The 16,616-nt window shown below is 36.2% G+C and overlaps 1 protein-coding gene across 3 annotated transcripts; it reads left to right on the top strand.

The window, feature by feature from the left end:
• Positions 1-1,186: 1,186 nt before the first annotated feature.
• LOC120328894 (uncharacterized) lies at positions 1,187-10,386 on the top strand. 3 transcript variants are annotated; one of them, XR_013477350.1, is made up of 7 exons: positions 1,187-1,274; positions 1,858-1,928; positions 2,437-2,452; positions 4,423-4,572; positions 5,009-5,229; positions 5,791-6,485; positions 10,248-10,386. XR_013477350.1 is itself a non-coding variant. In XM_078114601.1 (7 exons), the coding sequence occupies exons 1-6, from the start codon at positions 1,217-1,219 to the stop codon at positions 5,980-5,982; spliced, it is 708 nt and encodes a 235-aa protein (XP_077970727.1). In that variant the 5' UTR covers positions 1,187-1,216; the 3' UTR covers positions 5,983-6,028; positions 6,382-7,205. The 3 variants fall into 3 exon arrangements, 2 of the variants coding, with proteins under 2 accessions (XP_077970727.1, XP_077970726.1); XM_078114601.1 differs by lacking the exon at positions 10,248-10,386 and having other exon boundaries at positions 5,791-6,028; positions 6,382-7,205; XM_078114600.1 differs by lacking the exon at positions 10,248-10,386 and having other exon boundaries at positions 5,791-7,205.
• Positions 10,387-16,616: the final 6,230 nt, after the last annotated feature.

The raw sequence follows: 16,616 nt of genomic DNA, 5'->3' as shown, positions 1-16,616 counted from the left end.
ATTGTTCATCATAAAGATGGGTAATTTTCAAAAACATATAATTTTGCGCTTTTCAACATTTTATCATAAAATACCATATATTTAACAGTTTTTTTTTAATGTGTGTTGGTTTGCATATCTGTATGACTATTCACCCCATAAGGAAGTAAGTTGTGACATAATTGCTAACTATTTGAATATTTCCATACGCTCAGTCATGTACCGGAGATATAGCTCAGTACAATGACGTTTCGGCTTTGGCTCCTGCTTGAGAAATGTCTATAACTGAGTAATGAATTTGGTTCAAATGAGAAGCGATTATATAGCTATGTAATTAGCTGGGCGATTTATTATTAGAAACTAAAATATGGTGGACGTAGTGTATATATTTACTAAAATTTTGCTAGCCTAAAAGATGTAATGTAGTAGTAAGACAGTAGAACTTTGGCGTATGCAATGGACCACAAATAAGAGATTGTTATTACGTATCGGTTAGAATTGGTGGCTTGGCATTCTCGTAGTACAGTACAGTTATGCTTTTACAACGCGCTCTGGAATCTATGTCAAAAGGGCTATTTTTGAACGTAGGTTAGCTTCTGTTTACATCCTCTTGAAGCAGACCTCAAACTACGGATTGCGATGGCGTTGTATTTAAAATTGTGTAATATGATGAGACGTTGCATGTTTCGCAATAGGCTACACCGCTACCGCCTATAAAGAGGAGGAAGTCGGATTAGGTTTTTCCTCATAAAAACATTTACCAGCTTACGTGAACCCAGCACCTTTAGCTATGCATAGCCTGGCTCTTGAGAATGAACAAGTTTTTCAAAAGTGCGTTTTTGTAAACGACAGTTGGCAAGTAAAATACCCTAACCTAACCTCGGATAATTCATTTGGTCTTCAGAACTTCAGAAATTTTTATGGGGGTTCCACATGCCAATTATGAACGTGGTCAAATATCAATGATAATAGTCGATGATACATAAAAAAAACCTAATATTTATAAAGACATTCGACATTTAAAATCTGTGACCCTGACGGTATATGATATTGAACATGTTAGTGACCATAACATCTTTATTTATTGTTGCCCTATACGCTAAGGGGAAATTCGAAATCTCGAATTGTAGCTTTCACGTGCTTTGGGTTACTTGCAATCTATTTGTAATCCCTATAAAATCACACGTTTTCTCTTAATTATAGAGTTAATAGTTACGAGGTAGTTCCATTTGTGCAAATGGATTTGTTTGTATTTATATTCGCCATATTTCTGATAAAGGAAAATGTTTTCGCAGGTAAGAATTTCTAAATTTGCTATTATTTTGGGATAACAGAACTTAAATATTACTACTTGGATGCAGTGTTAGGGATACTTGAGTAAACGTCTATCAAAGACTTGAAGTGACTCAGACTCACTGGTTATCTCATTCATGGGTTGAATTACAGGTGAGAAAATAGCTATTTCCCGACCAACTGATTTAAAGTACTTTCAGGGTAATAGGATTTGAGAATATGGTTTGCGTTAAAAAATGGAAACTTTTAATCTTATGCATTGATCTCGTTGTTAAATTATTGGTCGCCCTCAAGTTTTATTGTCATGTATATCCGGTTTCATTACATTTGAACCCATGACAATTGCACCTGCATACTATTGCACCCATGGATTTTTTATTTGTTTTACGGTTATTTGAACCCATACTAACCCTAACCCATGGGTTTTAGCACCCGCATATAGATTGAACCCGCGGATATAAACACGGGTCAAAATGTACGTGAGTTCAAATGTCCCCGTATATCCATATGTGATGATTACACAAAGAATGACCAGGTCATACGTTGATTTGCACTTGATAATATGTACATGTTTTGCTGTTTTAGTTGAAATTTCAATGGAAGTACAAGTAGGAGGTGCAGCCACGCCCGGCTGCATCGGTGGGGACAAACTCACGGTATGTTTTATTATTATTTTCATATTATAACATACCGAAGGTAATGAAAGTCGATGAGACTTGAGCAGATGGCGACGGTGGTTTTCGTCTGGTTTCCAATAATATTCGCTTACAATGGTTGCCAACATTTTTAATGGAATTTCTTCCTTCGGATAATTCAGAACTCTTTATTCCTCCCTCACTCAAAAGTATTTTATTTGTCTAACCTTTAATTGGACCCTTAGCTGTTGTTGTGTGCAAGTCGCTTTTGTACAGTTATACATGAGTATTACAGTAGTTCCATAACGCTATAAATTATTACTAATACTACAGCAAGCACAGACAAAAATGAGCGAAATCACGTGCTAAGTGATAAAATTAATGTTATTACTAATATATGAATCACTACAACGATGGTGAGAATTGTAAATAAACGTGAATAATAAAAATATATCTAAACGTAATAACGGCCCTATTTAGTCTGATTTAATTCAAGAAATTTAAAAATTTGTTTTACTTTCCTTTACAGGCTGCAGATTTAGAGGGTGAGTCTAATCTAACACAATTTAACGCATTTTCTGCGTGTCTGAACCTAACCAATATTCTAGGGCTGGGCATTTTCGAAACACTGGTGTCGAAAACGGAATTTTGCCTTCGAAACGAAACGAAACACACGTTTGTCAAAAACAATAAAACCATTATTACCCATCGAATTTAATGTATAATTGCCAATTGCACATTAAAACCACAAAAACGAAGCACTGGAGGCTAATTCGAGAGCATGAAACGATAATGATAATTCAATGAAGGTTTCTGCTAATGACAAAGCAGTGACCAGTTGGCATCAGAATAATCATTACGAATTACGTCATTGTTAGAGATAGTGCTCACAAGCAGCATAGATAGCATGGGGCCTCTCAACGTATCAATGCGACCCTGCCCTCATCTTATGTAATAATTGGGATCATTTTCTATATTATTCGATGTCACAGAACCTTGTGATCCAGTGGGGTAATAATACCAAGGACTTCATGAACACAGGAAATGTGCTTTCATGATATTATCGTTGATTGAAATTAGCTACAACTAGCCTCCCATAGAAATGTTTTAAATCATACAGTAAAATTAAAATAAATTCGGATTTTTGTCGCGGCTAACTTTCGTTGTGACTGTTCATCGTCAGCGTGACATCGACATCGTTAAGCTAAAATCCGCCACAGTTATCCCTCCCCCCACAAATTTTGACTGTTTATTTTGCTTATTACGCGATTATCGTCGTAATCAAATGAGTCGACCCAATTCACAAATTTCCATCCACCAATGGCGGAGAGTTAAGACTGAGAATCGTGTTTCATTTTTCTTCAAGTCAGTTCTGATTTGAATATTTCACGTCGACTGTTATGCTTTTATTATTGCTTATAAATTAATACCGCAAACTTGCACTGAACTATATTATTATTAACGACGCCAGTGTAACAATAAAATCTGCGATAGATACTAAATGATATTTAAGAGCTAGTTTATACGGGGCAAACGCAGAAAATGCTTGGTCGCTATAGAAACTAAGAATGAAAAAGATCAATTACGACAAAATTTGATTTTAGATATATTGTCGCAGTAACCCAGACTATCTCGACTATGTTGAAATGTACGATAATAATTGTAAAATATTTTCATTCAAAAACTTCCACGACATTTTATAAATATTGTATGTCGGTGCTGATTTGAATCCTTTCATGTAGGCAGTAATTCATTGCGGGTCGCGAAGAGTGTCTTCAATTACGATAAAACATAAAATGAAATAATTATAAAATGAACGTGGACGATGGCACCAGGACGTGTGCGCGATATTTAATATTCTTAAAAACACTGAAAACGATATTTGAGAGTCGCGATATTCGAATAAATTCGGATATGAAATTCGACTTGGACATCGCTGAATAATATTTTGACTGATTTCATATTGTTTTTGCTATGACGTCATAATGTCCGTTTCGAAAGTCGAAACAGCGCCGTTTCGACATATCAGTGTTTCGAAACGTATCGAAACAGTGTTTCGAAACGCCCAGCCCTAAATTGACACAACAGGTTAATGGGTACTCCCGTAGTATGTGTACCAGATAAGGGGGTTTAAGTAATAATTTCATTCCGATTTTCCTTATTTTATTTCTACGGGGACTATCTGCGTTAGCCAATTGAATATAGGTTTCAGTCCCTTCACACAACTTGGTGTAAAGTAGGCGAACAAAATTAGTTACCTCTATATTGGTACACATACTTCTGGAGCGCTGGTTAATGAAATATTTTGATCAATGACTAAAATCTCTTTTTGTTTGAGGCAATGGGGTTTTCAATTAGCCCCGAATCTGCATTTCGATGTTAATCATCTAATTTGCAAGTATTATTCGGCGTTTCTTTATATAATAGAATGCTTGAAATCTGCATTAAATTGAATTATTTTCAATATTTCATAATAATTTTGAGTGATATATATATACGGTATATTTATTTCAAGAATTGGGTAAAGAACTGGAGAAAAAAATTGAAGCAGCATTGTTGGAAAATCCGGGAAGTGACATCATCATAACAACTAACTTCTATCAAGGCGACAAATTTCATTCCACGCAGATCACTAATTATGACGCAACAACAATCGCTAACCAAGGTAACTACTGACGTCATAGTCCCTGAAAATGTCACAACCCACAATCAGGAAACGCCCAAAACGTAGTGGTGTTTCTACTTTGTTTTTAAAGAAGGGGTAATCATGGGTTGCCAAAATTCGGCTCTTTCGGAATTGGAGCTGAAGACAAATCAGGATAAGATAGGGATAGGATTTACATATTTATTCCGGAGGAGAGGAAAGCCGATAAGACGGCTTGACCATATGATGAAACACGGCCTCTTGTCAGATTACCAGTCCAGGTCGATATGGGATTAGTTAATTTTAAATCTAGAATCGAGATAAGGAGTTGAACTGAGTTTTTTCAATAACTGGGTGGCGGGATTCGAATCAAACTGTATAGATAGAGAATCCTTTCTAAATATATACGATTATGATCTATATATAATCATTTAATTTTGTCTACAATTTATCATAGATTTATACACGTGCGACGTCACAGTGGGAATGATTTGCTATTGGCTTGTTCGGGGGAAATTCCAATACAGCGAAGCTGAAGACGCTTGTCGAGCAAATGGCAATTATGAAGTCGCTGTGATACCGGATGAAAACACGTACGACAGAGTGGTCCAGTTTTTGACGACCAAACTCACAACAACCGAGTTGTTCATCTGGATAGGATCGGAGATTTCTGATGAGGTATACTTGATGGAATTTATTTCATGGATAGGGTGCGGCTACGATCACTTATTTATGATTTTGTTTTTATAGCAGTGACAAGTAGTGGTAGTTGTTGGTGTTCAGCTTCTAAAGCCGAACTCATCAATGACAACAGCGTTTTAAAAACGTAATTCCCGTCCTTATAAATTGAATTAGATATTGAACCTCTGGTCCCGCTACTCAATACCCAGTTTCAGCTTCCCTCCCCAGTACAATGTGTGTTGAATTTTATTTTTTTAATTCCGTATACTATTTTTTACTAGATCAAAAATAAACTTAACTATAAGAAAATCCCTTTAGAAATGCATGTGTTGTATTACCGTTGTTTTTTGTTTCGTGCATTGTTGAATCAAGGAGTGAATGGCACTATTGTGGTTCTGCTACACATGATTTTCAACAGGCTTCTAGATTATAACTCTGAATCTCGAAAGTTTTCGTATAACAGTTCTGAGTGAAATAAGATTGTTTTGTGTAAGTTTTGTGCAATTATATTCGCACGATTCAAAATAAGAAGAAGAATATGTGTTATATTTTTAACAGACCGGAATAGTCAAAACCGAAAAGAATGTTTACGTCAAATGGTGCCCTAACTACCCTCGAAAAAATTCATACAACCGGTATTTCGAGAACATGGTTTTGTATCTCAAACAGGAGTCATCACATGTCGAACACGGCATGAAAAATAAGCCATCTACTTGGTCACGCGATGTGTTATGTAGCAGGAAACAATAAACAAAAAGCCCGACATAAAAAGGACAAATGTTGACGCTCCAGTAGTGTATGTACCAATATGTATAGATAACTAATTTTGTTTGCCTGCTTTCACTTGGCTAACACGGACAGTTTCCGAACTCGTAATAGAACTAAAATATTCTCAGTTCCACAGGAAAGCTTAGGGAAAATCGGAATAAACCCTAACCTGGTACCTACGGTAGTACGCACATGTTAGCTCGGTTGATGTACCGAGCTGTAAGCAATACTGCTTTGATATTGCACATATTCCGATAATTGGTTTTATTTTAGTTCTTTTTAATCTGGTTATGATAAAAAGAAAAATCAGATACTCAGATGTAAACTGCTACAAAAGAATGTTTACGTAAACATGTTATATATCTGTTATTTCTGTCTTAGGTTTTAAATTTCTGTAATAAAAAAGTCCGACAGAAAAGATAAAACTCGATTGATGTTCCGGACTAAGCATTCGTGCCCCGATCTTGTAAATACACCGATTGAGGGTATTATTTATTTTACTTTTATTTTTATGAAATTGATATAATTTAATGCTGATTTCTGTATTTATACTTACTTTTTTTGTATCGTTTTCATTTTTACAATTTAGTTTTTATATCTGAGAATGTTGTAAACTCAATGAATGGGAAATTTGTTTTATTATTATGTATACTTATCCCAAATGTTTTGTGTTTTTGTGATATAATAAATAAACTAAACTTTAAAATATCTTCAATGTCACATCGTCGATGTTCATGCGATATTATGTTCTCTCAATTCTGCGAGAAAAAAATAGTATCGATTTTCTCGAAGCACGAAACGTGCATATGTTGAAGGATACTTGTTAGAAAAGGAGATTTGCGGCACCGATATAAAGATCTCACGGACTAAATGATTATGTCACACTGATAACTGTCACACTGTCGAAGTTATATATGAGATATGGCCTACCCCTAATCTGGTACACATACTACGTTCCAGTGTCCACCATCTTGGTTCACATACTACATACCATTTTACCACGTTCGACATGATTACATGACGACATATTTGATAAAAAAGGACGTCTTAATTATAAGACCGGAAAATAAAAATAAATATACAGTAGAAATATGTGTTTAATATATATTGAACGCATAATACAAAGTAAATAGCATTTTCTTGGCTGTTGGGAAACAAAAGCATTTTTTTTAAATTAGCTCATATAATTAAGGGGTAAATGTTTCGCGTAGTAGCAAGTAGGCCTATATAAAAACTGACTCTATATATGGTGTAGTAGAACGTAGTATGTGTACCAGGCTACGGATAGGCCATAATTTTATTCCAATTTTTGTTTTATTATGAGTTCGGGAACTAGCGAACTGACTCCCGTAGTATTTTTACCTGAAATTATGGCCTAACCATAACCTGGTACATATACTACGTTCCTGTGTCTGCCATCTTGGTTCACATACTTCGGGAGTACCGATAAAACATTTTAGTTACCAATAGCCCAAAGTTCATGCTGTACGAGTATATATGAAAAATGTATGTATATATATAATTAAAAATGCATAATCATGGCGATTGTTTCAGATACGAATATTCAATAGCAAAAAAAGAACCCAAGGTCATCCCAATACTCCTGCCACCAAGGTCATTTGCAATTTGAAGGTCAAACAATGTTATATACAAATTCTTCATATGTTTTCCTAACTCAAAATTCGGAATTTTAAGGTCATTTAAAAATTTCAAGGTCAAAGATCCTTCATAACTTTAACATCCATTGTAGGTGTAATTCAAAATTTCTCAATTACTTCTACGGACATATGGGCCACCCTTGTGCATATTAAGCTAAAATACAAATTAAAAAACATTTCCTTGGCTGCTAAGTAAGAGAAGCGTTTGAGAAACGTAATGAGTTTTAAATAGCAGTAAAAATAATATTCAAACTGACTCTACATCGCGATGAAACATCAAATGCCTGATCAAACGTCATGTTTTGTGAGTATATATATATATATATATACATATATTTGAAAAATCTATGTAAAATAAAAAATTGAGTAGTTGCATAATCATAATTGTGCGCCATCTTGGTGCCCATACTTCGGGGGGTCCCTGTTGGAGTTACTGAAAAAAGTCACTTGCGTTCGTAAAGTATGGAGCAATCAATTTCAGTTATTCGATATTTCAAGATAGAAAAGTTGTTACAGAATTATTACTCTTATTTTTGATTTAAATTTTCGCCGAGTACTATTATAGGGTAAGTCAACTCAAATTTTGCGCATATTGGGCCATCGTGTGGAGTTTCAGCAAGGTAAATTTGTCATTTTTGATAAAGACGGCGCCGATTTGTTACGTGGGCGGAACCAGTGATGGGATTCCAAATTCTAAGAAGGTGAAATTCACTAACATCAGGTTCTCTGTTTAAAAAAAAAACAATCTAATCGACAGCTTTAGAAAAACGGTTTCGCTCAGTTGTGGAATTCCGGGAGTTCGCGAGAACCCGTTTTAGGAAATAACAATAATCAGCGAATCTGCTATTGACGTTAGAGTAAAGGGATGTAAAAAGTTGCAGTTCATGAACAATATTTACAGTGTTACAAAAACAAGAGTAGAAAACAATAAGCCTCGTGCCAAAACTAAATTTAATATAACAAATTCCTTGAGCTATTTTTAGCTGAATCATCAAAATTCAATTTCAGTTTGATTGTGGCAGTATCAGACGGGCCAGATTGAAGTACCCAACGGGTCGGATTTGGCCCACGGGCCGTAGTTTGCCCATGTCAGCGTTAGACGATCGCAGCAAATGCGTAACATGGACCGCAGCTGACGGTTAGAGTGATATGTGGTTTTTCTAAAATTATGTATTGGATATATGTGTAGCGTGTCATGTTAATGTAGCTTACATAGCCAGTGTTCCCTGTAAGAAAATGCTACACTGAGCAAATGTTTGTTTTACCGAGCATGAGTATATTAACACTGAGCAGAGTCTACAAATATGTGAAATCCATTACAACAGTATAATATATTATCAGAATCCAGTGGTGTAGCATCCACCCCCGCAACCCTTCGCGGGAGGGCCCCAAGCGGTTAGAATTTAGAAATTTAAGCCACAAAGCCAAAAGCTGCACTGCAAAACCAGTAATGCACATCATATAACGTTTCAGGAGAGTTTTGCTACGCCACTGTCAGAATCCTAACAAAGTACATATTCATCTCGAAAATATAAGAAATTCTATCTAGGCGTTAATACAACGAGCAATGCTCTGAAAACTAATGTTGCAAGCGCGCGCAATTCAAATTTTACTGCGCAAATGGTCTGGTGGTACTGTGCGATGGTGCACCCTAGCGGGAACCTTGATAGTGACCTAATTTTGTTTTAAATAAGAGAACCTGTTGTTAGTGAGTTTAATGCACAAGAGAACCCGTTCTTAGTTTGGAAAATTGAAATTTGGAATGCCATCACTCGGTTTGCTTATTATCACAATATTCTAAGAATAAGATGATCAGATATTAGATTTTCACATGGGTCAATTTGACGTTCATGTATATATAGGGTGTTCATAAAGTCTTGGAATTTTTAAAACACGAGAAGGGAATTAATTTATCGATACCATAAATTGATTTGGCCCTCACAGATGTATTAAATGAAGTAAAAATACCTGAACAATTACTGATTAAAAAACAGCAAACCAGGTTAAGATATATTGATAACTGACTTCGTAACTAAATTGAAATTGTAAAGTGACTTTTTGGACACCCTGTATATATCGGGACATTGAATTCTTCTCTGGTTTAGAGAATAATTTCCTACTCTTGGCATATCGTATTATACGGACCATAAAGCGCAGCGTGTTATAAGGCTCACTGTCAAAAAATCCAGTAAAATGGGATTTTATCCACACATAATCCGCATTGGGCTATAAGGTGCAACGGGTACTGGTACTGGTTTTGGATGAAGGCTGCAGAGAGCACAACTTGATCAATACATTAGGCGCATCGGCTTATAAGATTCAAGGCAGATTTTTGACAAGAAAAAAAAGATTTTAGGTGACATAAAATACAATAAACTTATACATGAAATTGATAGGAATCACATCGAAACAAAATAAAAAGCAAAATTTTTGGTCTTCAGCAGGAAATACTTCTCAAACTCAAAAACGAGCAGTGCTGTAAATGGGATTAACGCGAGGTTGGTCCATATTGACCTCCTCCGGAAGTCTTTTATATGCATTTATTATTTTTTGACGATTTTTTTCATCTGTAATTCCGATATCTTTCAGATCTTCTTCGTCCATGTCAATCAGGATGTCGTATTTTATATTTTCTTTTTCAAACAAAGAAGCCAAATCGCTCAACTCGAGATTTTGTAAGAAGTCTTCGACGCTCCCAAATCCTGAATTCAAAAGAGATGTTTTACTTAAAATATTTGGTTATGACCAATACAATATAAAACATAGTATTTAAAATTGTAATATCTGATTCTTCTCTATATCCAACTTACTAGGTAAGCTACCGTGTTTCCCCCAAAATAATACCTAGCCTAAATTTCAAAACTGATTTAAATTTAAGCCTGCCCTTAAAATAGGGCCTAGTAGATAGCATAAATGTTTTTTGACTTAGTCAGTAGCAAGAAATATCACTTACCCGTTTAAATGATTACTTATCTATGTTAAGCAGGTATTTTAAATAAAAATGTGCTATTTATAAGTAAATGAATATCGGTTTTCATATTTTGTGTATTTGAAAATCTTGTAATTTTCAACTTTGTAATTTTTGATAAATGAAAATAAAAGACATCCAGCAAAAGGAGCCCTAGTAGTGTTATTTATCGAAAAAAATTAGGTGCTCCTGAAGTATGTGCACCAAGATGTCGCATAACCTAAACCCTAACCTGGTACACAACCTCTGTTAAGGTTGTGCGCCATCTTGGTGCGCATACTTCAGGAGGTCCGAAAATTGAAATAAGACACTGTCTTATTTTCGCAGAAACACAGTACATTAATATGGCACGCCTTACATAAATCTAATACATAATTACCGAAACACCAAATACAATACTATTCGTCAGCTCAGCTAGCCTGCAGTTTCGCTGGCGCTCCCGTGGTATTCGTACCAAGATGGCGCACAGCCTGCTAACTCTAAGCTGGCAAACATACAATGTCCAGGTTGCGCGCCATCTTGGTACGAATACTACGGAAGCACCATTTTGCTGGAATTGCAAAAATCATTTTGTCTTCAAATATTTATGTACCGCCGTTGTTTGATAATAATATATCCTAAACCAGGGCTACTCAACTATTTTTACCGAAAGTCCGCATACAAAACTTTAAACATATTTGAGTCCGGACTTCCCAGAAATTATATTTCGGCATCCCTAATTCCTCGGCCGACTAATGATAAGATTGTCAAGATTGTTTGGTATGGCGTTATTGTTCTTTTCATATATATTTTTAAATCTATAAAAGTGATTTTATAAAAATAAATTTCAAAAGTGGGGCTAATGATTCAAAATAAAGAATTATACGCGGTCCGAATCGAATATCCGAAAGGTCCGGATTCGGACCGCGGTCCGCCATTTGAGTAGCCCTGTCCTAAACTACGAATTGACTTACCTTGGTCATTCATTTTGAAATTCAGATTCACAAACTCGCATCTCGAATTCTTTACAGCACGCATGATTCGGATTCTGTCATCAACTGCTGTCACGCCGATTTCTTTCAATTTAGTTCTATCGAGCTCAGAAAAGGTTTTCACAGTTCTCACCCCAGCACCTTGAAGCAAAACCCAGTAGTGAGCCATGTCATGTATTTGCAGAAGCAGATGAACCGAAAGATCTTCTGAAAAAAAAAAAATATGTTAATGGTGTTTAGTGTAGCGATCAACATTCTATATATTTGACCCCGGTAATGTCATGGGTCACTTAATACTATGCCAATTATGGCATCACACAATCACACATATCCCACGAGCACGCATATTTCCGCACCACTGACCGAGCCTTACTCAAATCCAGTTCGTTGTTTCTGGTTGCGCTAGTCATTTGGCAGCGCGTTTGTAGTCTAGTTTAGGATTCAAGTAAGAGTAAGGTCTAAATTTCAGGCAAAATGGTGCTACCAAAAATTAGTTTTCTGCCGCCAAAGAATTGGAAACATCAACCTAGAATTGGTAAACGATAAACTTGATGCCTGTCACAAGCATGTCACGCGTTTCTGTAGGATATGATTTATTGAATTGAACTTTCATCGAATCAATCGATTGGGTGTTGGCATGGTGCTAGTACATGAATCCTAGATAGAATGCGAACTCTGAAATTAATTTCAATATGTTTCCAGTGGTTCTCAACCGCCGGTCCGCGGCAACCCTGCTGCCGGCCCGCAAAATATATTTCAATATTAATATATTATAAGCAAATTGCAAAATACAAAGTATTGACGGCATGTTCATTAATTTTATAATTTTTAACTCTTATTGATTCGTAGTACGGGTATTCGTCCAACAACCAAACTTGCTAAGAGATCCGGTGACCGTACATTTGAACCCATGTGTATATCCGGGGGTTCAATCTATATGCGGGTGTTAAAACCCGTGGGTTAGGGCTAGTATGGGTTCAAATATCCGTAAAACAAAACAAAAATTCATAGGTGCAATAGTATACAGGTGCAATTGTCGTGGGTTCAAACGTAATGGAAGCCCGTAGTCCATTTCAAGCCCTGAACGGCTGGATGTTCGTTAGGTCTTAAAGTACAGTACCTGATTAAGAACTTCGCAGTTTACACGTTCCGTAATTTGACAGCAGGCCTATAATTTAGCGAAATTGGATAGTAAAATGGAGGCAAACAAGTCAATGCTCCACTTCGCCTTGCAGAAACTTCATTAGCAGCGCATTTAACACGTATAATATCGGAAAGACAGCAGCAAATTTCTCATTAAATTGGATTGTCTTCTTTTGCACCGCCTACTTTTGTCGTAATTGCATTCTTGTGTTTTTATGTTTTGTGTTCGTGATATTTTTGGCTAATTTTGAGGTCCGTCGATCCGAAAAATTTGTTTGAAGTTTTACCTGTCCGCGAACTGAAAAAAGTTGAGAACCACCGCTCTAAGCTGATATTTAATCAAAGTTTGAAGTAAATAGGCACTATGCAGCAAAGCATTCCAATGAACTTTATAGAAGTTTAAAAAACGAGAAGATACGTTCTCCTCGAGAAATAGCTGTGGTAGACTAAGCGCAGCGGCCCAATGGAAATGGGATCAAATGTCGCAGAAACACCAATTGTTGTCTATTGCCAAATGTTACTTACTTGCTTGCTTCCGTTGATCCTGTCCAGGGTCATTGAAGGAAGCTGAATTTGTTGGTTCAGTAGGGGAGGGAACTGGAGAAGCTAATTGCTCCACTTTGCTCGATTGATTACCTTTTTTTTCTTCATCTTCCTGCTTTCCCCCTGATTGTAAATGATAGACAATTTGAAATTAACTGATCTGGCTCAACACGTTTGCACGTTATCTACCGTGTTTCCCCGAAAATAAGACAGTGTCTTATTTCAATTTTCTTTCGAAAAATATCACTAGGGCAAATTCGGGGGATGTCTTATAATTTTATTTATCAAAAACAAAACTAGAAAGTACAGAACTAGGAGATTTTCAAATACAAAAAATATTAAAACCAATATCCATTTACTTAAATCACACGTGTTCCTCTCTCACACGCTTTAGATTAATCATTTATAACGTATGGGAGAGATTTCTTGCCATCGACCAAGTAAAAAAAAAATTTGCGTTATTGACTGGGTCTTATTTTAAGGGTAGGTCTTATTTTCGGGGAAACTCGGTAGTTTTATTTAACTTAATTAATTTTCGTTAACTTAACAAAGAAATGAGTGCTCAAAAAGCTGATATTTAATCAAAGTTGAAAATAATAGGCAATATGCAGCAAACTAGTTCAATTAACCTCATAGAAATTTAAAAAAATCCAGATCCATGCGCTGTTTCAAGTTCTGCCCTTTTAAGTTACATTTTCTTATTGTATTTCGTTGAAATATGTTTATTTCTATGTATCATTTAACTGGCATACAATCGCGCCTATAGGTTTGTTTAAAATTCACTGGTTGTTTCCACTCAGCAGAGTTTTTCACGCATGGATGTAAACATGGTCTCGCTTTGATTGATACGCATGCAATTTTCATTTGTCTTTCCGAAATTCAAGTACAAATCAAATAACTCAGTGATCATTTTGCCTCCTAGGTGTTCTAGTTTAATGTAGTAATCAAACAACAGGCGAGAAATATCTGTGATACACTAAGCCACGGGTCGGCAACCTTTAGCATCGAAAAAGCCATTTAGCATCCTTTTAATCAAACTCAAACCAACTCGAATGTATGTGACCAATAAAACTCTCGGAAAACCACTTATGATGCAATAATCTAGTTCAGGGTGGCGGGCCGCAAAAACTTTTGGGAATGTTTCGCGGGTCGCAGTCGGAGAAAACTCAAAAGTGTTCAGAACATCGCGAGTTTACTCACTTTGAAATATTCAAGAATTAGGGTTTACCGTTCTAATCAGTTTTTTGAGGAAGATATATAAAGCCTTTAATTATTTTAAAATTGCTTTCCGAGAAATACAGTGATATTTTGGTATCTTTTCTCGTGTTTGGTTTTGTAATATCGCTTAAAATTTTATTCCTTCGTGTCATATATCACCTGAAAATAACATACACTGTGATTTAACGTTGGTGTGAAAATCCTTTTCCTCCCAGTTTTCTTATCTAGGCCACCTTTTTTCTACACTCATTTTTATTACAAATCGTTATATTTGACTAATTATATTACATGTAGCGTGAGCAGCCCTGGTGCTATCGTCAAAGCACAACCAAGTCCATCTAAGTTGGAACTCCGGGCCCAGCTGAAAAACTGCCAAGTCAGCTCCGCGGTTCGTCACTGCTGTCACATGGCTAACGCTTGAAAGTATAGAAGCGTTTCACTAAAATAAAGGAACAAAACGTTTTTCAAATGCGGAAAAACTTGACGCGAGCTTAAGGTACGAGGTTTAGATAGACTCATCTCATCGACTTGGTCCTGTCTGCACAAGACAATTCATTCTCCTTAAACCTATCCCGGGACGTCATTCCCATATTAGCACCGTCTTGACGTTGAGAGATGCAAAATTGAAATTCCGTGATTTCAACAAACATCAATCCCGACATCGGAATTAGGAGAGGGCTATTACCAGTTGGAATTGTTCTGCTGGTCGCGCGGAATGTGTCGGCGCCGCAGTTTGGACCACCCTGATCTAGTTCTTACTACGATGAGGCCAAATGAAATACGAATTATGCAATAGTTCAATCTATGACTAAATGAGAAGATCTTGGGAAATTAAAAGAAAAAGTGTGTTCTAAAAGACTTGAATCACTTTGAATGCTACCCATTTCCGCCGCTCGCGACTTATACTTTGGAAACCGTGAGGATGTGTAATTAGCGAGATGTATTTGGCCATATGTCTTTCATTGAATCCTTAAGTTTCTAACAAAAAACTTGCTGTAACCACTTTAATTCACGAGAGTAAGAGCTCCGAGAACAATGAGCCGAATGCGGCTTCGGAGCCGCAGGTTTCCGATCGCTGGACTAAACATCTTTTCTACTTGCGAAACAACTCGTAAAATATGCATAAAAAAATTTCGGAATTACCGACAATCATAACCTTTGGCCTATTGCCACTTCCGCATTCGTCGATGCAAAAAAGGGGGACGCCTGCGATTTCTTGCTATGAACGTTAACGCGTTCACGCACCTAACGTATAATAAGTCTCGCTTGCAATATTTCTTATAACTACTGGAATGTAACAGTGTTGTAGCGGGAACTAAAAAATATGATTTGAAAAACCAAATATAATCTGAGGCAGTATGTCATTTTAGTATTGAATAATAACGTATTGAAATGGGTGGTATGGTTCCCTTGAATACAGGTGCGGTGGTAGCTGCTCAAAAAGTATGCCAAAGCGCAGAAATGAAAGAAACTTAACCTATTCACTTTACTTATGCCAATGCCCAATGATATAAGTATTAGTTATAAGTATAAGTTTATTTCATTGCCATAATCAGCATAATAGACGATAAAGTAATTGATAAAAACAAATAAAATTGATTATAGAATCGGGAGAGCAAACAAAACTTCAAGTAAGATTTGAAACGTGCGGGTTTTAGATGGAAAGGTATTGTTGAAAGAAGTAGTGAGTGTTCACTCACTCAAAAGTATTTAAACGAATTAGGGCACGCGCGATTCTTTTACAATTGAAATATTCTATATAACAGTTCAGCATTTTACACCCTTAGGTTATAAAAATCAATCATGTTACGGAAAACATTGAAATACTTGATGGAATTTATTCAGTTGTGTGTGGTATATAATTTATTATTTGTTAAAACCCTATTGGATCGGCTTAGCCATGAATGGGTACATTGTGTCATGTGGGTCATGAATTGACTCTAGATTATTAATTACATGCCCCTAGGCCCTTTCCTAAGGTCCCCAATACAAGCCGAAATGGTCCATCGCCAAAATATGTTTTAGTTGGGAATGCCTAATCGTAACTTCTTGGTAAGGATTACTTTACGCCTTCCGAATGTATGATCTAGTAATGATAGGTTATTGCCTCATCTG

The sequence above is a fragment of the Styela clava genome, chromosome 7, assembly GCF_964204865.1.
Source record: "Styela clava chromosome 7, kaStyClav1.hap1.2, whole genome shotgun sequence".
Taxonomy (NCBI): domain Eukaryota; kingdom Metazoa; phylum Chordata; class Ascidiacea; order Stolidobranchia; family Styelidae; genus Styela; species Styela clava.
The sequence above is the reverse complement of the archived record's forward strand: the minus strand, read 5'-3'. Positions and strand labels throughout refer to the sequence as shown.